The sequence below is a fragment of the Macrobrachium rosenbergii genome, chromosome 58 (assembly GCF_040412425.1).
Source record: "Macrobrachium rosenbergii isolate ZJJX-2024 chromosome 58, ASM4041242v1, whole genome shotgun sequence".
NCBI lineage: Eukaryota > Metazoa > Arthropoda > Malacostraca > Decapoda > Palaemonidae > Macrobrachium > Macrobrachium rosenbergii.
Genome location: NC_089798.1, coordinates 18034055 through 18058529, shown reverse-complemented (window position 1 = coordinate 18058529; position 24475 = coordinate 18034055). Strand labels below are relative to the sequence as shown.

General features: G+C 35.8%; 1 protein-coding gene across 6 annotated transcripts in view; it reads left to right on the top strand.

Annotated features, from left to right (window-relative positions):
* The window catches only part of LOC136837154 (lysine-specific demethylase 2A-like), a 255225-nt gene that overhangs the window by 194137 nt on the left and 36613 nt on the right, over nucleotides 1–24475 (top strand). For 4 of the 6 annotated variants that reach the window (XM_067101812.1, XM_067101813.1, XM_067101815.1 and 1 more), the window contains exon 15: nucleotides 23731–23871. In XM_067101812.1, the coding sequence (XP_066957913.1) occupies nucleotides 23731–23871 (141 nt within the window). The remainder of the gene's footprint in view (nucleotides 1–23730; nucleotides 23872–24475) is intronic. The other 2 variants (XM_067101814.1, XM_067101816.1) reach the window with 1 other exon arrangement.

Sequence of the window (24475 nt, the reverse complement as noted above, 5' to 3'; positions counted from 1 at the left end):
ATAACTCACAAGGTCCTATCCAGAATTAGTCATACAGACTTCTTTTCGTTTTTTACAAATTGTCATTCACAGTGCCATACAAGCGATGAACAAAATTGTCCATGAACCAATCTAACTTTTTTTTATTTAGCAAAAACTTTCCAGTTATTATTTACACACAAAGCTGTCTAAAACAGTCCATAACTCACTTGGACCTATCCAGAATTAATCATACAGACTTTTCTTTTTACATGGTCCACATACAAGCGAACAGAATGGTCCATGAACCAGTGTAAACATTTTTTATTTTAGTGATAACTTTTCAAGATATATTTATTTATGCATTAAACTGTCCAAAAAAAGTCCATAACTCACTTGGGGTCTATCCAGACTTAGTCATACAGACTTTTTTTGCAAGTTTTTTTTTTTTTTTTTTTTTTTTTTTTTTTCCTCATAGTGCCATACAAACAATGAGCAGAATTGCCAATAAACCATTTTTTTTTTTCTTTAAGCATTAATGCTTCAGGGATATGTTAATTTAGATACAAGACAGTTGAAAACTGTTAATACAGGCAGACCCCATTTTACGTGGGGGTTCTGTTCCCGACGGTGCGCCATAACCTGAAGAACGCGGTAAATCAGAACATCATAATAATAATGGGAGTAAATGGCACTTAGGGCACCGTGAGCCATGTGCTGTAAAGTCAGATCACCGTAAACAGAGACCACGGTAACCCAGGGACTGTATGTAACTAAAATTCAATAATTCCTCGAAATTCAGCGGTCGGTGCACTCCTCAACTGTTCCTTTAATAGATTCATTTATGATCACATCTCTTCTTGTGACTCCATATAATTTATACATCCTCATCTGTGCTACATCCATATTCTGAACTTGCATTTAACCTTTGTGCTAATCTTCCCATCGCACAATATCCCTGATGACCACCTCCAGTTTATCTAAGAACAGTGTATTCTATTAACCCTTAAAAGCCGACTGGACGTATCATACGTCGACTAAAATTGTCAGTTGGGTGCCGAGTGGACGCACCGTACGTCGACTACAAAAAATTTCAACCTTCGGTCAACTTTGACTCGACCGAAATGGTCGAAAAATGCAATTGTAAGCTAAAACTCTTACATTCTAGTAATATTCAATCATTTACCTTCACTTTGCAACAAATTGGAAGTCTCTAGCACAATATTTCGATTTATGGTGAATTTTTTAAAAAACTTTTTCCATACGCCCGTGCGGTAACTCAGCCGAAAATTTCAGAAATTCTTTCGTCATTTTGTCGTAAGTTTTGCACTGTTTTATATTAGCCGTTACATAAAGTTTTATATATGAAAATGTGTGCAATTTCATGTAAAATACAGCAACATACAACCCATGGTTGTAGCTTTTATTAGTTTGGAAATATTTTCATATAAACCACGATAACTGCCAAAATTTCAACCTTCGGTCAACTTTGACTCGACCGAAATGGTAAAAAAATGCAATTGTAAGCTAAAACTCTTACATTCTAGTAATATTCAATCATTTACCTTCATTTTACAACAAATGGGAAGTCTCTAGCACAATATTACGATTTATGGTGAATTTTTTAAAAACTTTTTCCTTACGTCCGCCAGAAATTCTTTTCGTCACGTTGTCGTAATGTTTGCACCGTTTTATATTAGTCGTTACATAAAGTTTTATATATGGAAATGTGCGCAATTTCATGTAGAATACAACAGAAAATAACTCATGGTTGTAGCTTTTATCAGTTTTGAAATATTTTCATATAAATCACAATAACTGCCATAATTTCAACCTTCGGTCAATTTTAACTCGACCGAAATGGTAAAAAAAACGCAATTATAAGCTAAAACTCTTACATTCTAGTAATATTCAATCATTTACCTTCATTTTGCAATAAATTGGAAGTCTCTAGCACAATATTTCTATTTATGGTGAATTTTTGAAAAAACATTTTCCTTACGTCATGCGGTAACTCGGCTGAACATCTCAGAAATTCTTTTCATCACGTTGTCGTAATGTTTGCACCGTTTTATATTAGTCGTTACATAAAGTTTTATATATGAAAATGTGCGCAATTTCATGTACAATACAACAGAAAATAACTCATGGTTGTAGCTTTTATCAGTTTTGAAATATTTTCATATAAATCACGGTAAATAGAAAAAATTCTTTCGGTCAACTTTAACTCGACCGAAATGGTCGAAAACTGCAATTGTAAGCTAAAACACTTACAGTCTAGTAATATTCAATCAATTAGCTTCATTTTTCAACAAATGGGAAGTCTCTAGCACAATATTTCGATTTATGGTGAATTTTTTAAAAAACATTTTTTACGTCCGCTCGTTACGAATTCATGCATCATTTTGTGATAATATTTTCTCTGTGTTGCTTTGATCGCTTTACAATTTATATACCAAAATCATTGCAATTTAGTGTACAATACAAAGAAAAAAAAATAACCTGTTAGCTTTAACCGTTTTGCTCACAGCACGATTTGTATAAAATTATATATGAAAATATTTTTTTGCGCTGTCATAATTTCAGTATTTATATATGATATTTTTTTCATTTCTGATGGTTGCATACTAAACTTCAGGCAATGACAAAAAATGGAGCCAAAAATGAACTCTCAATCTTAAAAACTAAGCGTGCTGTGATTTTCTGAAAAAAACTTTTTTTCCGCTTCGGCGCTAACTCCCGAACGCCGCCGGCATACGGGAGACGTTTTTGTAAATAGAGGCTCGGCGTTTAAGGGTTAATACAGGCAGTCCTGGTTATCAGTGGGGGTTCCGTTCTGAGGGTGTGATGATAGCTGAAAATTGGCGATTTTCGGGGCTTAACGGCGCCGAAAAGTGCCAATTTTCGGTTATCGGTGCCTGTGTTAGGTATCAGCGCTGATACCCAGTTTGCGGCGCTAATAAACAGAAATTGGCAATTTTTGCTGCCGAAAATTGCCAATTTTGTGCTGGACAAGCCCCTAAAACCAGATCGCTGTTAACTGAGCCATTAACCAGTGACTCTCTCTCTCTCTCCGATTTGACAACAATAAGATTTAAAAATATTTTTAAATTCCGTGTGTGATGGGTGCAGACGGCAGCGTACAGTCAGGCAGCAAGTGACCAAATTACAGACTAACTTCTTTTTCCTCCATCTCTTTATCTCATCTTCTACTTAAATAATCTGAAAAAGTAAAAGAGAATGATAAAAATATTGTTAGTAATGTTTTACTTGTTGCGTATAAGTGTACAGCCATAAACAACCAAACGAGAAACAGCTGTTTTGCTAAGAACAACTGAATCGGATAACAACATCTGTTTTGCTTATATTTCAACCATCGCACGATAGTAAACAATTACCGTAGTTATGTTACAAATGACGTTAAGTAAAAAAGGATTGATACATTTTTACATTATACCCTTATTCACAATGGAGAAAAGGTGGGCAAGGAAATATACTGCTAAATTTAAGCTGCAAGTTGTTGCTGAAGCTGAGAAAACAATGTTCAATCTGCTAATGACTATAAATTATCGTTTATGGGCAACATGGATGAAACTCCCATAAACTTTGATGTGCCATCAAACTCAACCATATAAATAAAATTGAGAGAAAAGTATTTCAATCAAAACTACTGGGCATAAAAGAATACATTTAGTTCACAACGAGATGTGCGTAAGTTATATTTCGACTTAGAAACTCTTCGTATAACGAGCAGTAACCTTGTCCCACATAAAATACGTAGAGATTCATTTATGCTAAGTAGAGGAAAGAAAATTTGCTCTGAATTGAGTTAAATACGGCTAAGTAAACTTACCTTTTAAACACCAGCAGCTAATTTCCAAACCGAAACACTGATGGCTATGTTTGTATTTCACAATACAAGAGTAATATGAGAATACTCACAATATTATTGGATACAGTGAAGTAAAGAATAACTTTTTAAAAGATCCATGGAAAACATGCATATTCATTGTTTGTAATTTATAATACGACACTAATATGTGATCACACACTAATTTTATATCTCGTGTATGATGGGACCCCCGTAAAATTAACTTCAAAATTAGATCTTATGAAACTGAAATTTGCTGCTTTATCATCCCCCTCCTCTTCCAATTTTTAGTTATGCAAAGCTATCACCGTTCAAGTTTGGTGACGACGGACCAAATCTTGGGAAGTCACCCCCTACAGTACACATCTGATTCTTGTTTGTGTTATTCAATTTCTTTTTCTCCTGAATTGTCCTAAGTCAGTCCTTAGCTGATAATAATTACTATACCATGTATGTATGTATGTATGTATGTATGTATATAAAATATATATATATATATATATATATATATATATATATATATATATATATATATATATATATATATATATATATATATATATATATATATATATATATATATATATATATATATATATATATATAATCTATCTATCTCTCAGGCAGTCCCCGGTTTACGACAGGGGTTCTGTTTTTCCGCCGTGTCGTAAACCGAAAAATCGTCGAAAATCATCAAAAATCCTAAGAAAACCTTACTTTAAATGCTTTGGGTGTATTGAAAACGATGTAAACTGCATTTTTGAGTTTTTCATAAAAAAAAAACTCCGAATTTTGAATATTCTGCCATTTTGGTGCCATATTTCTTCAGTCGGATCGGCGTACAACGCGTCATAACCCCGGAACATGCGTCGTAAACCGGGAAATAATTTCTGATGAATATATCTGAAAAGGGTCGTAAGCCGGACCCGTCGTAAACCGGGGACTGCCTGTATGTGTGTGTGTGTATATATATATATATATATATATATATATATATATATATATATATATATATATATATATATATATATATATATATTATATATATATATATTTATTATATATATATATATATATATATATATATATATATATTATATATATATATATATATATATATATATATATATATATATATATATATATATATATATATATATATATATATATATATATATATATATATATATATATATATATTATCATAATATATATATATTGTCTTGGTCTTTTGGGAGAGAATTGAACAAATTTAAAACTTATGACTGCAAAGGAACCAAGTACACCCAGATTATGGACAAAGGAAAAGTTATTTGAAACTTACCTTAGATTTTCCCTGGAATTACAATTACAGGAGGAAGGTTGCCATTTGGAATTAGAATTTACAATTTAAAGGGGTTTATTTACAGAGATTAACAAATAAGCAAGGAGACAAAACAGAATGCAAAATGTTAGCCAATGGGCAGACTCATTAATTATACACTGAGAACAATAATGCAGTGATTGGCAACAAGCAAGCTGAGTAATAAGGGGGCCAATGTACAATACAATTATTGCAGTTATAATAATAATAGCTCAGTCATGCCCTAATTACACTAAATTGTCTCAGTTAGTATGCTGCAAAGGATTGAACTCCAGGATGGGGAAAATAATTCATATAAAATTTGGCGAGGCCACAACGGACTTAAGGAATCGGACTACGACCAGGAATAGTTTCAGGATTTGAAAGGCAGTCAGAATTATCGGACACAGAGTGCGATGGAGCAGCTTGTCTCTCTTGAAAGACAGGTCCTGGATTAGAAACGGCGGCACACACTGAAGGAAATGGCATCCCCCTATAAAATGTTGCACATTGCACATGTTAAATATTAACCACTACGCAGCCCAGCAGATAATTATAAGGAAATCACGTAAGCACAGTAGGGGAATCGTAATTGATTGGGCTTTTAACTATGAGAACACATGCTCGCAATCACACAGAGAAAATTTAAACACTTGTATTACTTAGCCTAAATTGCCCTTAAGTTGCACAGGGGAAGGGATAACTGGACGATTATCACGGGATCTTTACTGAAATTCAAGGCACATTATGGGCGAGATATGGGAGGCCGAAGCAGAACTCTTAACAAGGGAAAATTGCTTTGTGGAGGAAGGAGTTAAAGTTTAAAGGAAATGGAAATTTAAGGAGTTTAAGTAAAAAGGGGAAGGGCTGGTTTACTGACTATTTGCGATGTATGAACTTTGTCTGATAATTGCGGCACCAAACAATCGACTCGGCCATTCGTCAATGGTAGTTTCAACCAGCGTAAGCGGAGAAGGTGGGCGATAGCTTCCGCCCAGTACTGAGATGAGAACGCGTCTGCTGTTCCAAAGCCAGCGGCATCTTGTAGGGGCCTCATTTTTAGTCCGACATCCCTGCAAATACATCAAGAGAACCAGCAAAGAGGGCAGAGGAAAAGCATCCTTAAATATTAATTACTTAGAGGTTAAGGTCCTACCTGGTGGCTAGTCCCACTATGCCTATTAACCTTCCCCATACTTGAATACTCCCATATCACGTGATGGGGGTGAAAAGGGGGGAAAGGGAGGCCTATCTGCTACTCACTGGTGCTAACAGCTCTGATCTAGTTCAAACCATGCTTGGTTCCGCTCGTTGCCCGCCAATTTTCCCGGCCCGACAGTCAAATGAATCGCAAGCGCATTTCAAAATTAATGATGCACAGGCATCTACATGAGGGAGGAATATATCCTTAATATATATATATATATATATATGTATATATATATATATATATATATATATATATATATATATATATATATATATATATATATATATATATATATATAAACGAATAAGTACAGTTTGTGAAAAAACTGATAGAAAAGGAGGGTTCATAGTAGCTCGTACGCTTGGTCTCTGAGAGAGAAGCGTGGGTGGGATCAGCTGACTTCATTGTGAGAATTTTACTACACCAGGGATTTGTGCATGTGCAGTACAGGAACTGCTTGGCTGGCGTATTGATGCCCGAGTTACATGGTCCAAGGTATGCTTTAGCCTATGGAAACCACTAATTGTCCGGAAAAAAAAAATGTACTCTTACCATGCGTACGAAATATTTCGGGAAATTTTACGTAGCGGTACGTCAGTCAGACAGGAAGGGGAGAAGGGTAATTTTACGTACCACTACGTCATTTGGGCGTGAAAGAGTTAATAATTACTATACTGCACTGTAATTGTATAGAATATACTGTATGGTGTAGGCTAGGCTAAATTCAACATACATTTTCTCCAACAAACAATGGGGGTTTTTTGAACCTAACTCCAGTGTAAGTAGGACAACACCTGTACAGGCAGTTTCCGGTTACAACAGGCTTGGCTGACAACATTCGAGTGTACGACACTTCAAATATATTCATCAAAAATTATGTCTTGGGTTACAGCGCATGTTACAGGTTTATGACGCTGACAACGCCGATCTGACGGAAGAATTATAGCTCCAGAATGGTAAAATTTGGAGTTTTATTTAAAAAATTTTTTTGGGGGAGGGGTGGGAGGAAACTCAGTATAAACGGAGCATACTGTACATTGTTTTCAAGACACCCAGGTTTTCTTACGATTTTTGACAGTATTTCGGACAACACCATTCCATCGCCAATCAGAACAGAAGAAATATGCATCCAAAACGGCAGAATGGTCAAGACACCCAAAGGATTAAAAGTAAAGTTTTCTTACAATTTTTTACTGTATTTCGGACGAGCTGATCCGATTGGAAGAAATATGCATCCAAGATGGCAGAATGGTCTATATTTGGAAGTTTTTTTTTTTTTATGAAAAACTCAGTAAAAATGCAGGATATGTTGTTTTCAAGACTCCCAAAGGATTAAAAGATTCTCAACGGTATTTCGGATGGCTCAATCCAACACTTACAACAAGAAAATTCACATTAGCAGATTTTTTCATGGAGCAATATTCACTAATTATTGATTTTTATTTTATTTTCATGGCTCAATACAGTTTTATGAAAATGATTTACTATTTACAAATATTAATATTAAGGTAACCACAGCAAAGTATAAGTAAAATTTTAAATTAAAACCCGTGAAATCACGAAACAGCTTGCTGGTGTAAACATTCTCTCTCTCTCTCTCTCTCTCTCTCTCTCTCTCTCTCTCTCTCTCTCTCTCTCTCTCTCTCTCTCTCTCTCTCTCTCTCTCTCTCTCTCTCTCTCTCTGTGTGTGTGTGTGTGTGTGTGTGTGTGGCAGTGTGTGTGTTAGGTATCCACAGCAGTCCCAGTTATGCTGATAGTGGAAAGTGGTGCATATTGGCCCCGAAAAATCGAAAAATGGATTACTGTATATCAACATGGAAATGTACTAAAATTCCATCATTGGTTATGTTACAATTTTTTTATGAGCTTTGACACAGGCTCCATGACAACATGATGGCGACATGATATTGGCTAGAGGGATTAGAAGTAGCCAATAATAGAGCTCGTAGCAACCACTTCTCCATGATGACACGCTATTGTAACTCTCTCTCTCTCTCTCTCTCTCTCTCTCTCTCTCTCTCTCTCTCTCTCTCTCTCTCTCTCTCTCTCTCTCTCTCTCTCTCTCTCTCTCAGAGAGAGAGAGAGAATGAGTGATGGCACAAGACTTTTGTAATAATAAGTACTAATTTTCAAATATTAATAAGATTAAATAACAATAATATAATAATAATAAGAGAAGAAAATAATAATAAGAGAAAAAAATAAGGAAATATGGAGATGATACATAAGCAACCTGACAGAAAGAGGATACAGAAGACGACTGGTCAACCTCTGGAATGAGAGAAATAACACCCCTCAAACAGAACAGAGGCTGGCAGACCAAGTAAGGAACATAAAGAAAAAGAACTGGTTCTCTACAACAGAAAGAGAGGAACTGGAAAGAGAAACACCCAGCAACAAAGGACAAGAAAACAAACTAAGAGACGATGACACAGAAACAACAGGAATGATGAGCTACCAAACAATGACACACGAGGAAACACTAAAGATGTAACAGGGAGGTCGGAATGGGTGGGAAAGATCAGACAATGGATGAAGCCAGATGCAGAAAGAACAAAGATCCCCTCCATGAAAGCCTACAACACAAAGAAACTGAGGGAGAAAGCAAGGGAAGTTAATAAAATAATGAGTCTAAAACACACCACCAGTATCACAGAAGCAAATAACCTGGCACATGCTGGAGCAAGACGAGTACAGTAAACCCCCTGTATTCGTGTTCTCATGATTTGCGGACTCACTCATTCGCGGGTTTCTCTGTGGAACATATCTAGCCATTATTTGTGGAAAATTCACCCATTCGCGGTATTTTTCACTGAGAAATGTTCACAAATTACTGTGTTTTCATATAATTTTCATGAATAAATGCACATTTTGTGATAAAACTATTACAATACTCGGGTATAAGCAATTTTACTGGTGTTTTCTTGTGTTTAAATTATCAAAATGGGCAGTTCTAAGTGTTTTTAGGGGGGTTTTAAGTATTCGCAGATTTTAGCTATTCGCAGGGGGAGGGGGTGGTACACATCCACCGCGAATATGGGGGGTTCACTGTAGTAGAACTCATGAGGATACAAACACCAACACCACCATCACAACCAACCCAACAGAAACGAAAACAGCAACCATCTTGGGGAAAGGCGCCTGGAAAAACAAATCATGGCGACGAGATCTGACTTGAGCAAACTGAGTGAGATGGCAGAAAAGAGGCTAAGAAGCAAGAAAACAAGAGAGGAATACAAAGTACAGGAGAAGGGACTAAACAACACACCAGAAGATATAAAACAAAGGCTTAAAGCCAGAGCTCATAAGATCCAACGGTAAATGAACAAGAATAAAGAATACCAGCAGAACAAACTCTTCGGAACCAACCAGAAAAGACTATATGGCCAGCTAAGAGGGTAAGACAACCACCAGGAAATTTCTGAGGCTGAACTAAGAGACTGGGAAAACATATAGAGCAATCCAGTATCACACAACAAACATGGAACCTGGAGCAACAAACATGGAACATGGCTCCAGGAAATCAAGGTAGAAGAAATGGGGAGAATAAAACAGATTCACTGAGATCCTGACAGACGTAGTAAGACACCAACTAAAGAAAATGCCTAACTGGAAAGCCCAATATCCTGAAGAAGTCCATGGATACTGACTCAAAAACTTCAAGGCCTTACACCCATGAATAGCAGAACAACCCCAGCATTGTATTACAAACCACCATGCGCCCAAATGGATGACCTCGGGGAGAACATCCTTAACCTGTTAAGCATCCCCCGCGGCTGAGCTCGCTGCTAACATACCGTCACGCATTTTCTTGCAATTAGCGGTCATATCACTGATGATAGTTTTTCAAAGTTAATATTGATTTTTATGCTTATAATTCATACTGTAGTTGAGAGTAGGAATTTTATTAAATGATGGGATAAAAAAAACTATTAATACTATTATTTTATTTCATAAGACTACAAAATACTGAACAATAAGTGTTAAACATACATGCACTATTATTCTTTTGTATGCCAATCTCTAAAGCAAGGGGCTACACACAATCCTACTTCACAATCCTTACACCAATATGAGCTATCCCTTCTTATGTTGTTCTTCCGACACTGAGCACAAGTCCTTTGTGGCATCTTCTTTTTATCTGTAGGTGGACAATACTCAGGAAAGTGGGACAATACTCAGGAAAGTGCCTGCCAGTTAGCCGTGAAGGTTTCGCTGCAAGTCGTGGGGGCCTGCGTAAGGGAACAGGTCTTTCTTCTGCATATTTCATAATCAGTCTTTCACTAATCCTCAAAATAAATTCATGTCTTACAACCTTCCCACCAAGGGCTCCATATGTAACATAGCAATTCACAACAGACATGTCTCACAAATGTCAAAATACTTTCTTGTAATATTTCTTCAGTCTGTTTCTTACGGTCGAAAAATGAACAAGAGGTTATCAGACTAATCAACTCCGCCCATGGTTGCATTATAATCTGCAACTGCTTTCGGTTTATACGTTTCTCTTCCTCTCCTAGATTTCACCCTTTACCATAGAATCGTCATGCATTGTACTCAGAACACATACATCCTTTTTATCTTTTCATTTCAGTACCATAGATTTTTTTTTGGAATTCTGCTACTTTTTTCACCTTTTTACAGTTTAGTTCCTTTTATTTTGCTGGCACGTCCTTTCTAGTGACCCTTACAGTACCGACAGTGTCAGTTTCTTCATCCGCAAGTGCATCTGCCAATGTTGGACTTGTATAAAAATTATCTGTATATAAACAATAGCCCTTGTTCAAAAGAGGGTCCATAAGAGAGGAAACAATTCTATTAGACACAGGAAGATCCATATATAACCAGTAAAACTTTCACAAAGTTCATAAAACTTTATTCCAAATCTTTTACGTTTAGCTGGTATATACTGAACCCATGATAAATTTCCCTTCCAGCCTAACAAAGACTCATCAACAGAAACGTTCCTACTTGAAATGTAATTGTTCATAAATTTCTTCAAAATAAGATCAATGAATGGCTTTATTTTTGCTAACTTTCTTCTTGGTCCTTTGGTTATAGTACTATTGTCAACCAAATGTAAGAATTTATGCAACAAGTCAAATCTACGGCCACTCATTACCTTTCGAAAAAAAGGAGAAGAAACACTCTCTTGTGTTGAGAAATACATTGAATTGTCACACTTAGAATCAATTCCCTGTAAAATAAGTAGACCTATCAAGACTTTCATTTCGCTTGCACAAGTGTCAAACCATCTATGTACTCGTGATTGTGGAGACAAATGTTCTACATTCTCATCCAGAAACTGATTTGCAAATCTGTTTGTTTCTTTCACGAGGTAATCAATGATTTCATCATCAAAGTATTACTCAAAATATTCTAATGGATTCTCTTTATCCTCAACTGAAAATTTCACGCCGGGATCAGCAACAAAAGTAAAGGGATCTCTCTCTCTCCCTCTCTGAGTCCAGACACTCGGCAATGACAAGTCATCTTCACTTCCGCTATCAGAAGAAAAGTGTTATATCCTCATCACTGGAGGATTCAGAACTAGAGCTCTCATCATCAAATATGTCTTCAGTATCAGACACCTCGTCTAGGATATGATTTATCTCACCTGAAGACATACGCCTCCTCTTTGTGACATTCATTGCGGAAGATGTCAAAGCCATGTTGTCTCTGAAAACGCCCGAAGCGTACTGAAAAAAAAATAGTCATCAAGCGACCAACTGAAAAGAGTTGCCAGGCAGGAAATGAGTCATCAATTACAGCTTACGTGTTCTGAGAGTGTTACTAAATGATGTTCCAACGTTTTCCATATGAGTAAATGTATTATTACGAGGCTGACAGCTTGAAAAGCACAGTTAAAGTCTTGAACGTAATATCCCGTTGAAGGCGCTACCGAGTAGATCGCAGTAAACGTATTATTACATGGGTGACGCTTAACAGGTTAATACAAAAAGACAAGAACAAGGGAAATATAGTAAGTAATTACAGGCCTGTCACCTGCCTACCAATAATGTGGAAGTTAGTAACAGGCATCATTAGTGAAAGGCTATACAACTACCTAGGGAATACAAACACCATCCCCCACCAACAGAAAGGCTGCAGAAGAAAGTGTAGGGGCACAAAAGACCAGCTCCTAATAGACAAAATGGTAATGAAGAATAGTAAGAGAAGGAGAACATCATCAGCTTCCCAAAAAATACAGTGTGCAACTGGAATACAGTACTTACAAGCTCTGGGATAAGACTAGCAGAGGTTAACATCAGGAGAGGGATCTTTCAAGGCGACTCACTGTCCCCACTACTCTTCGTAGTAGTCATGATTCCCATGACAAAAGTACTGCAGAAGATGGATGCTGGGTACCAGCTCAGGAAAAGAGGCAACAGAATTAACCATCTGATGTTCATGGAGGACATCAAGCTGTATGGTAAGAGGATCAAGGAAATACATACCCTAATCCAGACTGTAAGGATTGTATTTGGGGACATGAGAATGGTGTTTGGAATAGAAAAATGCACCTTAGTCAACATACAAAAGGCAGTGTAACAAGGACTGAAGGGATAAAGCTACCAAATGGGAATAATAGATGATGTAAAACATCAAGAGATGAAGGACTCGATCAGGAAAGAATATATGCAGAGACAAGGCGATACTCAAGTCAAAACCCGGCGCCAGAAACATGACGAAAGCCATAAACACATGGGCAGTGCCAGTAATCAGATACAGCTCAGGAGTAGTGGAGTGGACAAAGGCTGAACTCCGCAGCATAGACCAGAAAACTAGGAAACACATAACAATACAGAAAGCACTACACCCAAGAATAAACAATGACAGACTATGCATAACACGAAAGGAAGGGGGGAGAGGGCTGCGAAGCATAGAGGACCGCGTCAACATCGAGAGCAGAGCACTGGGGCAATATCGGAAAACCAGTGAAGACAAGTGGCTAAGTAGTGCATGGGGAGAAGGACTGATAAAAGTAGATGAAAACCCAGAAATATACAGAGACAGGAGAATGAACAACAGAACAGAGGAATGGCACAACAAACTGATGCATGGACAGTACATGAGACAGACTAGAGAACTGGTCAGCGATGAAACATGGCGGTGGCTACAGAGGGGAGAACGCAATAAGGAAACAGAAAGAATGCTAACAGTGGCACAAGATCAGGTCCTAAGAACCAGATGTGTTTAAAGAACAATAGATGGAAATACCATCTTACCCATATGCAGTAAGTGCAGTATGAAAGACAAGACCATAAACTACATAGCAAGCAAATGTCCAGTGCTTGCACAGAACCAGTACAAAAAGAGGCATCATTCAGTAGCAAAATGGAGTCTGTGTAAGAAACACCAGCTAGCTTGCAGTAATAAGTGGTACGAACACCAACCTGAGGGAGTTATAGAAAATGATCTGGCAAAGATCCTCTGGGACTATGGTATCAGAACAGACAGGGTATTATGTGACAGTAGGCCAGACATGATGTTGATTGACAAAATCAAGAAGAAAGTATCACTCATTGATGTGGCAATACCGTGGGACACCAGAGTAAATGAGAAAGAAAAAATCGATAAGTATCAAGATCTGAAAATGTAAATAAGAACGATACGGGATATGCCAGTGGAAATTGCACCTATAATCATAGGAACACTAGGCATGATCCTAAGATCCCTGAAAAGGAATCTAGAAGAACTAAATGCCAAAGTAGCTCTAGGACTCGTGCAGAAGAATTTGCTAGTAGAAACAGTGCACATAGTGAGAAAAGTGATGGACTCCTAAGGAGGCAGGATGCAACCCAGAACCCCACATTATAAAAACCACCCAGTCAAATACAATGACTGTATGGACAAAAAAATAAAAATAATAATAATAATATCCTGTAATTACAACATTTATGCATTTCTATAGTAAGTTATTTCAATTTTTAAACAAAATCAACCCCAATATTTTACCCAAAGCTTTGAATCCTTGGGGAGGGTGTAACTGTCAAATATGTCTAAGTACTTGACATTTCTGACCAAGGGTAAAAGATCAGTTTCTCTCTCTCTCTCTCTCTCCAAAGGGTAGAATGTGAGAAATGGATAGATAGATACTTAGTTCAGCCCCCTCTCTCTCTCTCTCTCTCTCTCTCTCTCTCTCTCTCTCTCTCTCTCTCTCTCTCTCTCTCTCAGGAAAAGATACTCTCAATTTGAGTCTCTTTAACCAGTTGGTGTTAACATATTTATGCACACTGTTTGTGTGTGTGTGTGTTCATAGTGTTTTAAAAATGCGCAGTAAGGGTAGTAGTGCATCTTAGGAAGAGGGAACACATATAATTTTTTTTGTTGACACTTGCAGTAAAGGGAAATGGATTAATATTCTCAGGAGATTAAAGACACTGTTTGTGTGTGTCTCTCTCTCATAGTTTGGCTGGAAAGGTTAGAAATAATGTATATATTTTTAAGGGAACACATATAATGTTTTTGTTGACTTAGAAATGATATTTAAATGCCGAGCCTCATTTATGAAAGTGTCTCATCTCTCTCTCTCTCTCTTTTTTAAAAAATCATTGCGCTAGTTTTTAAGATTTTCATTTTTGGATCCTTTTTTTGACATTGCCTGAAGTTTAGTATGCAACCATCAGAAATGAAAAAAAATATCATATATAAATATTGAAATATATGACAGTAAAAAAAATTTCATATATAATTGTATACAAATCACGCTGTGAGCAAAACGGTTAAAGCTAATGAGTTATTTTTTTCTGTATTGTACACTAAATTGCGATGATTTTGGTATATAACAAATTGTAAAACGATCAAAGCAACACAGAAAATATTATCACAAAATGATGCATGAATTCGTAACGCGAGGACATAAATTTTTTTTTTTTTTTTTTTTTTTTTTTTTCCTTAAAAAATTCACCATAATTCGAAATATTGTGCTAGAGACTTCCTGTTTGTTGCAAAATGAAGGTAATTGATTGAATATTACTAGAATGTAAGTGTTTTAGCTTACAATTGCAGTTTTCAACCATTTCGGTCGAGTTAAAGTTGACCGAAGGTCAAATTTTTTCCTATTTATCGTGATTTATATGAAAATGTTTCAAAATTGATAAAAGCTACAACCTTGAGTTATTTGTTGTTGTATTCTACATGAAATTGCACACATTTTCATATATAAAACTTTTATGTAATAACTAATATAAAACGGTGCAAACATTACGACAAAGTGGCGAAAGAATTTCAGAGATTTTCGGCCGAGTTACCGCGCGGACATAAGGAAAGCTTTTTAAAAAATTTCACCATAAATTGAAATATTGTGTTAGAGACTTCCAATTTGTTGCAAAATGAAGGTAAATGATTGAATATTACTAGAATGTAAGAGTTTTAGCTTACAATTGCATTTTTCGACTATTTTGGTCAAGTCAAAGTTGACCAAAGGTTGAAATTTTGGCACATCGTGATTTATAAGAAAATATTTCCAAACTGATAGAAACTACAACCCATGAGTTATTTTTGTTGTATTCTACATGAAATTGCGCACATTGTCATATATAAAACTTTATGTAACGACTAATATAAAACGGTGTAATGTTAGAATTTCAGAGATGTTCGGCTGAGTTACCACGCACGGATGTAAGGAAAAGGTTTTTTTTTTAAATTTCACCATAAATCAGAATATTGTGCGAGAGATTTCCAATTTGTCGCAAAATGAAGGTAAATGATTGAATATTATTAGAATGTAAAAGTTTTAGCTCACAATTGCGTTTTTCGACCATTTCGGTCGAGTCAAAGTTGACCGAAGGTTGAAATTTTGGCACTTACCGTGATTTATATGAAATATTTCTTCTGATAAAAGCTGCAACCATGGGTTGTTTTTTTGTTGTATTCTACATGAAATTGCGCACATTTTCATATATAAAACTTTATGTAACAACTAATATAAAACGGTGCAAAAATTACGACAAAGTGATGAAAGAATTTCTGAGATGTTCGGCTGAGTTACCGCGAGTGGACATAAGGAAAAGGTTTTTTAAAAAATTTCACCATAAATTGAAATATTGTGCTAGAGACTTCCAATTTGTTGCAAAATGAAGGTAAATGATTGAATATTACTAGAATGTAAGAGTTTTAGCTTACAATTGCGTTTTTCGACCATTTCGGTCGAGTCAAAGTTGACAGAAGGTTGAAAATTTGGCACTTATCGTGATTTATATGAAAATATTTCCAAACTGATAAAAGCTACAATCATGGGTTGTTTGTTGTTGTATTTCACATGAAATTGCACACATTTTCATATATAAAACTTTATGTAATAATATAAAATGGTGCACAAATTACGACAAAAGGACGAAAGAATTTCTGAAATTTTCGGCAGAGTTACCGCGTGGGCGTAAGGAAAAAGTTTTTTTCAAAAATTCACCATAAATCGAAGTATTGTGCTAGAGACTTCCAATTTGTTGCAAAATGAAGGTAAATGATTGAATATTACTAGAATGTAAGAGTTTTAGCTTACAATTACGTTTTTCGACTATTTCGGTCGAGTCAAAGTTGACCGAAGGTTGAAATTTTTTGTAGTTGATGTACGGTACGTCCGCTCGTCACTCGACAGACAATTTTAGTCAACTTACAATACGTCCAGTTTTTTGCATTATTGTGGTAGGTTCTAGAACCTATTCCCACATAAAAATTCTGGTGGAAGCGGTGGGAAAGTCTCTCTCTCTCTCTCTCTACCCCACTTAAACCAGAGACTGCCTACTGTAATATTAATATATTTTTCACTGTAGAAGTGTGCATTATATATGAACACGAGCATTGTGTTAAGGTAAATTATGAAACTGCCTATGCTAACCGTTCTCACTGTGTGTGTGCGTGTGAGAGAGAGAGAGCAAATAAAATTACAGTGTCCCCCCCCATATTCGGGGGGGGGGGGGTGTTAGGGACCACAATCACCTGCAATTAGCAAAAATCTGCGTTTACCTGATTTACTATATTTTCAATTACAGTGTGTCCCCCATATTCAGGGGGGTTAGGAACCAGAATCACCTGCAATTAGCAAAAATCTGCATTTACCTGATTTACTATATTTTACTGTATTTTCCTAGTTATTAAAATGCAAAAAGTTGTATTTATAGCATGGAAATTATGAAAAATGAATGACAAAGTAATGTCATGTTTAACTATCAAACTGTACAAGACAAGTGAGCATACATGTTACATATGTGTAAAAAGTCTCTTTCTCTCATCTCAGAGAGAGAGAGAAAGAGAGAAATAAATAAATACAACTCTCCCTTCTGACTAGTTTACACAAAACATCATGCCTACCACCTAGTAGACATCAGACCATGGCCCATTACCGGATCCAGCAGAGCTATGATACCACTGGACTTGTAAAATGATTCCACCTATTCAATGTAGACCTTTTAATCTTAGGAATAACAGAAACCATAATAACAGTAATTCAATGATGACGAGATATCACACGAGAAGGAACATACCAAGGCCTCCACACATCAAAAGTAGTTAACGTCCTCTGATGAGGGATAATTTTCATTGCCTCTGAAGTCGTCGTCCTCTTCTCATTTTTATGGACCTTTTTCCATAGCAGACTATCCCCCATGGTAGAACTAGGAACATGCTGGTCGCCGGCAGGAATCAATACCTTCAACCCCCTTTCAAATTCCCCTTCTTAATACAGCAATTTTACCAGCATCAGGAGCCACAGTAACCTGAGCACACCATGCCCTTCTTGTGTCTAATCCATTGGTTCTCAACCTTTTTTTACCACCCCTCCAAGAGCTGGTCCTTCCTCCACGCCCCCTTGCATCTATGAGTAAAATTCCCTCCCAGATTAGGCAAATAAAAAAAAACTGAGAAAGAGAAGGAGTTTCGAGGGACAGGGAGGGAGGTAAACTTCACTGCCCTTCAGAGAGTCTAACTAGAATGGTAGACTATAGGAAACTAACCTTAAAAGGCGATACTTTTTCTTTTTTTATCACTGAATATTAGTTCCTCACTCTTGTTCAGAAAATTCAGTATATAGATCAAATTTTAAATTTTCCCTAGGCCTAGCCCCTGGAAATTCTTTGGACTTCATGTAATTATGAGAATCACTGGTCTTCACACCCTACTTCAAAGACTGTCACTGTTACACTGATATACTTACTGCCCTTCAAGCCATAGAATATATTCCATTTTTCTGATTCAGTATACAGATCAACCTACCACTTTGGTTCTTTGGACTTCATGTAATTATTAGATCATGCTTCCTACTAGTGTCACTATACTGACTACATGTAATTATTAGATCATGCTTCCTACTAGTGTCACTATACTGACTATGTATATATATTCTGATAATTAAATAGTATAAAGTATAAATAGTACAATTGACTTCAGTCAATTAGTCTGGTATTTCCAGGAAAATCAGTGTTAATTGCAATAGCTCTCATCCTTATTATCTTGATTATCTCAATAGCAGTTATAATTATCTCTACCCTCCTAGCTAAAAAAAAACATCACAGATTGAGAAAAAAGATTTAACTGTGGGTTTAACCTGAAGGGATACCCCACAAAGCTGCCGACCAGCCAAACAGCCAAAGCAAGCAATTGTATAGTCATACAAATTATAGTAGGAGATGGGAAAACATCCCAAGGATCAGCAGCCCCGCCCACTACAGCACCTACTCTCAACCCAAGTGTAGGCCAAGTCGTTAAAACATCAGAATCACTCACTGAAGAGATAGAACTCAAATTATATCACCACTAAGCCTGTAACACACCAAATGAAATCTGTAGCAGACAGTAAGACCAGTAGTCAAAGCTATTAACCCTTAAACGCCGAGCCTCTATTTACAAAAGTGTCTGCCGTATGCCGGCGGGGTTTGGGAGTTAGCCTGAAGCAGAAAGAAAGTTTTTTTTTCAAAAAATCACAGCACACTTGGTTTTCAAGATTAAGAGTTCATATTTGGCTCCTTTTTTTTCTCATTGCCTGAAGTTTAGTATGCAACCTTCAGAAATAAAAATATCATTATCATATATAAATATTGGAATATATGACAGCACAAAAAAAATGTCATATATAATTGTATACAAATCGCGCTATGAGCAAAACGGTTAAAGCTAATTAACTTTTTTTTTTTTCGTTGTATTGAACACTAAATTGCGATGATTTTGATAAATAACAAATTGTAAAACGATCAAAGCAACACAGAGAAAATATTATCACAAAATGATGCATGAATTTGTAACGCTCGGACATAAAAAAAAGTTTTTTTCAAAAATTCACCATAAATCGAAATATTGTGCTAGAGACTTCCCGTTTGTTGCAAAATGAAGGTAAATGATTGAATATTACTAGAATGTAAGAGTTTTAGCTTACAATTGCATTTTTTTACCATTTCGATCGAGTCAAAGTTGACCAAAGGTTGAAATTTTGGCACTTATCGTGATTTATATGAAAATATTTCAAAATTGATAAAGGTTATAACCATGAGTTATTTTTTGTTGTATTCTACATGAAATTGTGCACATTTTCATATATAAAACTTTATGTAACGGCTAATAGAAAACGATGCAAAAATTACGACAAAGTGACTAAAGAAATCTGAGATTTTCAGCAGAGTTAGAGCTCGGACGTAAGGAAAAAGTTTTTTAAAAAATTCACCATAAATCGAAATATTGTGCTAGAGACTTCCAGTTTGTTGCAAAATGAAGGTAAATGATTGAATATTACTAGAATGTAAGAGTTTTAGCTTACAATTGTATTTTTCGATCATTTCAGTCGAGTCAAAGTTGACCGAAGGTTGAAATTTTGGCACTTATCGTGATTTATATGAAAATATTTCAAAAATAATAAAAGCTACAACCATGAATTTTTTTTGTATTCTACATGAAATTGCACAAATTTTCATATATAAAACCTTATGTAACGGCTAATATAAAATGGTGCAAAAATTACGACAAAGTGACTAAAGAATTTCTGAGATTTTCAGTAGAGTTATGCGCGCGGATGTAAGGAAAAAGTTTTCTCCAAAAATTCACCATAAATCGAAATATTGTGCTAGAGACTGCTCGTTTGTTGCAAAATGAAGGTAAATGATTGAATATTACTAGAATGTAAGAGTTCTTACAATTGCATTTTTTTACCATTTCGGTCGAGTCAAAGTTGACCGAAGGTTGAAATTTTGGCACTTATGTTGATTTATATGAAAATGTCAAAATTGATAAAAGCTACAACCATGAGTTATTTTTTGTTGTATTGTACATGAAATTGCTCACATTTTCATTTATAAAACTTTGTAACAGCTAATATAAAACTCTGCAAAAATTACGACAAAGTGACTAAAGAATTTCTGAGATTGTAAGAGCCTGACGCCGTCTCTTCCAAACATGTGTGTGTTCGTGTGTTCGTCGTCCATCAGTGTGGCGAGACGTTTGGCATCTTCACAAACAGAAACATACACAGTTTTATGCAGAAGATTCGTTGGAACATTATGAGTACATGATTAGAATGCTTGCATGGCAATGCAAGTAGTGGTGATTGTACATAAATCAAGACAACAATGGTTAGGGAGAAACAGACAGAAATATTGTATGGTTGAAATCGCGTTCCTTTAGAGAAAGAAAACGAGATGCTCTTGTTGTCTTGTCCACTCCGATGGACGACGAACACACACGTGTTTGGAAGAGACGGCATCAGGCTCTTACAAGATTTTCAGCTGAGTTAGCACGGATGTAAGAAAAAAGTTTTTTTCAAAAATCCACCATAAATCGAAATATTGTGCGAGAGATTTCTTGTTTGTTACAAAATGAAGGTAAATGATCGAATATTACTAGAATGTAAGAGTTTTAGCATACAATTGCATTTTTCAACCATTTCGGTCGAGTCAAAGTTGACCAGAGGTTGAAATTTTGGCACTTATCGTGATTTATATGAAAATATGTCAAAATTGATAAAAGATACAGCCATGAGTTATTTTTTATTGTATTCTACATGAAATTGCACATTTTCATATATAAAACATTATGTAAAGGCTAATAGAAAACGGTGCAAAAATTACAACAAAGTGACTAAAGAATTTCTGAGATTCTCAGCCGAGTTAGCTGATGCTTTCTTTTGGGATAAGAAAGAAATTTGCGCATACGCAGCTGGGTCACGCTTGTAAACAAAACAACAGCGTGATCCGTGAACTCCCAGCATCCCTCAAGGCGCATGATTTAAAATTTTTCGCAAACAAGGCCTATAAGTATTTTTCCACGAATATTTAAAAAAACTATTTGTATTCGACATATTTTACATCCACTTGGCACCCGACAGACAACTTTTGTCGACGTAAAGTACGTCCAGTCGGTGTTAAAGGGTTAACCAAAAACAGACCTCATTTAAAGGGTTCAAGAAAGCCACCTCTAAAATCAAGTCTTAGAGTCAAAGCCAGCCAGAAAAGGAAACCCACAGAGAGCTAAATTAGCTAAATTAATGAACATACACCGTAATAGGCATAAAATTAACTAACCCACCCATTATACAAATATCTTGATGATCCCCGACCCTATGAATGATAGATCCAGTGCACACAAACAAAAGAGCCTTAAACAAAGCATGGGTTAATAAATGAAAGAAAGCTAAAGTGGCCCACTGTTACGCCCCTTTGGCTGGTGACGTAACTTCCAGGTTTAAGCAAAATAAAATAGCCAACTGGAAAGGATGGTAATAGCACACTCGACACACAGTTAAGGCAGAAACGGAAACACCGAGCAAAATTTAATATTTATTTATAAAAAAAAACACCAAAAAAAAAAATTACTTCCTTTGCATCACAGGACAGATAGTAAAAATTATATTTAGGCAATGATACCGTATCTCATAAAACTAATAACTAGACCCTAACATAGAAAAAAGAAAGAACGTCTCAAAATTACTCAATAGTCTTTATAGCCGGCAATTAAACAAAACCACTACCTACTTATAATGCAGAAAGAAAGAAGTAAGAGAAATTACAACTAGGAAAATCCTTAACCTCCTACCTAAATTTTATAAACTAAACCAACGAAATACGCCACAGCAATACACTGGTCTACAAAGACTTCAATACTCCAAAGACTGGACACATACAAATAATAATCATAATAATAATAATAATAATAACGATAAAGGGGCAACAACAAAACCCCCACAAATGGGACATATAATATATATATAATAGTTAAACAAATAACTTAGCCTACCAAACAAAATATATAAAGGAGTAATAGTCTGGCGATAATACACCACCTCACGTAATTCCGTATCCTGAAGGGGGAACACAGAAATCCGTCGCAAACGAAAATTGCAGTTTGAAGAAAACCACAAGGAAATGAGTTATTGTGCCCAAGGAAATGTACTAAAAAAGATTTAAAACCGGAATAACCAAAATGAAGAGGTTAAAAAATGAAGAGTTTTACCAGACCACTTGATTAACATTACCCTTATTTTACGTGGCTAAGAACCAATTGGTTACTTAGCAACGGGACCTACAGCTTATTGTGGAATCCGAAACATTACCCATGAAAGCTGCTAGATAACAAAAGCAATGAAAAATTGCCACAAATATGTACAAGACACCTGGTAAGTTAAGGAAAGGCTAAATAAAAATCTAAATAGAACTTATAGAAATCAGAAGAAAAAGGAATGCTCTCACTACAACACAGGATAAAGTGTCGGACACCAGTTCCCTAGCTTGTGCTTTGGAAATTTTTCCAAACTCACAGTAAAGTAAAACACAATGAGGAAGGCAAATAACTCTTGAGGAAAGACAGTAGACATACAGAAGGGTGAATAAAAAAATAATGCTATTGCATAAACAGCACAAAAATGGCATTCCTTCTTGTGTTTCAGAGAAGAACAAAGAAGTTGGCTTGATGGCAGTCGTACAGTATGGGATAGTAATTTGGGTATCATACTCAGAACTGGTTGTGCAGCAGAGGTCTGGTCTTGAATTATTAGCTGTAAATGGGTATTTCCTCATCCACAGGAGTAAGGCAGTATATGATTATAAGGCTGTGATAAAAATAAGCAGAAAAAAATTGTCAGAAGCCAGTCAACATACAATTTCAGTTTGCCTTTATGAGCTAAAACTTGTGTTTAATACACACTCTCTTTGTACCACTTTTACTCTGGAGTAAACCTCCCTAAACTTTCCTGTTATTGAACCAGGAGAATGGTGAAGAATGGATATGTAAGTAGTTGTATGTAAACTGAATATGCAAAACTCTATCATTGCACATATATATATTTACTGGTCACCATATTAAAATAATTTTTCATACCATGCTGTTTCATATTTAGAATACCTATTTATTTCATGACTTTCTTTAATACAGTCGGATGTTGAAGACCCTGACGTAAAAGTGAAGCTAGAAACTGCTGATGATGGAACCGAATTAAAGAAGTCTGATGTAGCTGGAGGAAAGACCAAAGAGGAGGTAAAGGTCACTGATGATGGTGTTTCTATTAAAGAGGAGGTAAAGACGTGATAGTTGTTGATTTTGGTGACTCTTGATTGATTACCAATTGAAGAGAGGAAAGGGGAGGAAGCTGCCGGTAAACAACTTGCTCTCCTTTTTTTTTTTATCTTTCATTTGCTCTTCCTCCCATTCCTCCTCGTTGAGTTGCCATTATAATCCTCTTTGTCATGTATATTGTTACACTACTTCATGGTTCCTGCTGGTTAATATAAATATATACAGTATAATTACAATCTATATGCCAAGCAATTGACATTCACAGACATCAATCATTTGTAAATATTTAACATTTGTCCATCCAGTTTACATTCATCAGAAAATGTATTTATCAAACTGTTAAAGCTATTTGATTATTTGTTTGTAGGCAGGAGAGTTCTTTAATGGAGAATTATTTGCTTTTGTATATATGTGCACTCACATATATTCCTTTTCCTGCTTGTTAAAGCAGTGGTCATGAGGAGAGGTCTTATTAGTCCTTGAGCTTTCTCATCTGCACTTTATGCAGCAGGTTGTTGATAAAATTGATTTTTTAGAATTATCCCCATTTACAACCTAACTACATTAATACATTAAGCAAAATCTGCTATACTTTAAGCATATT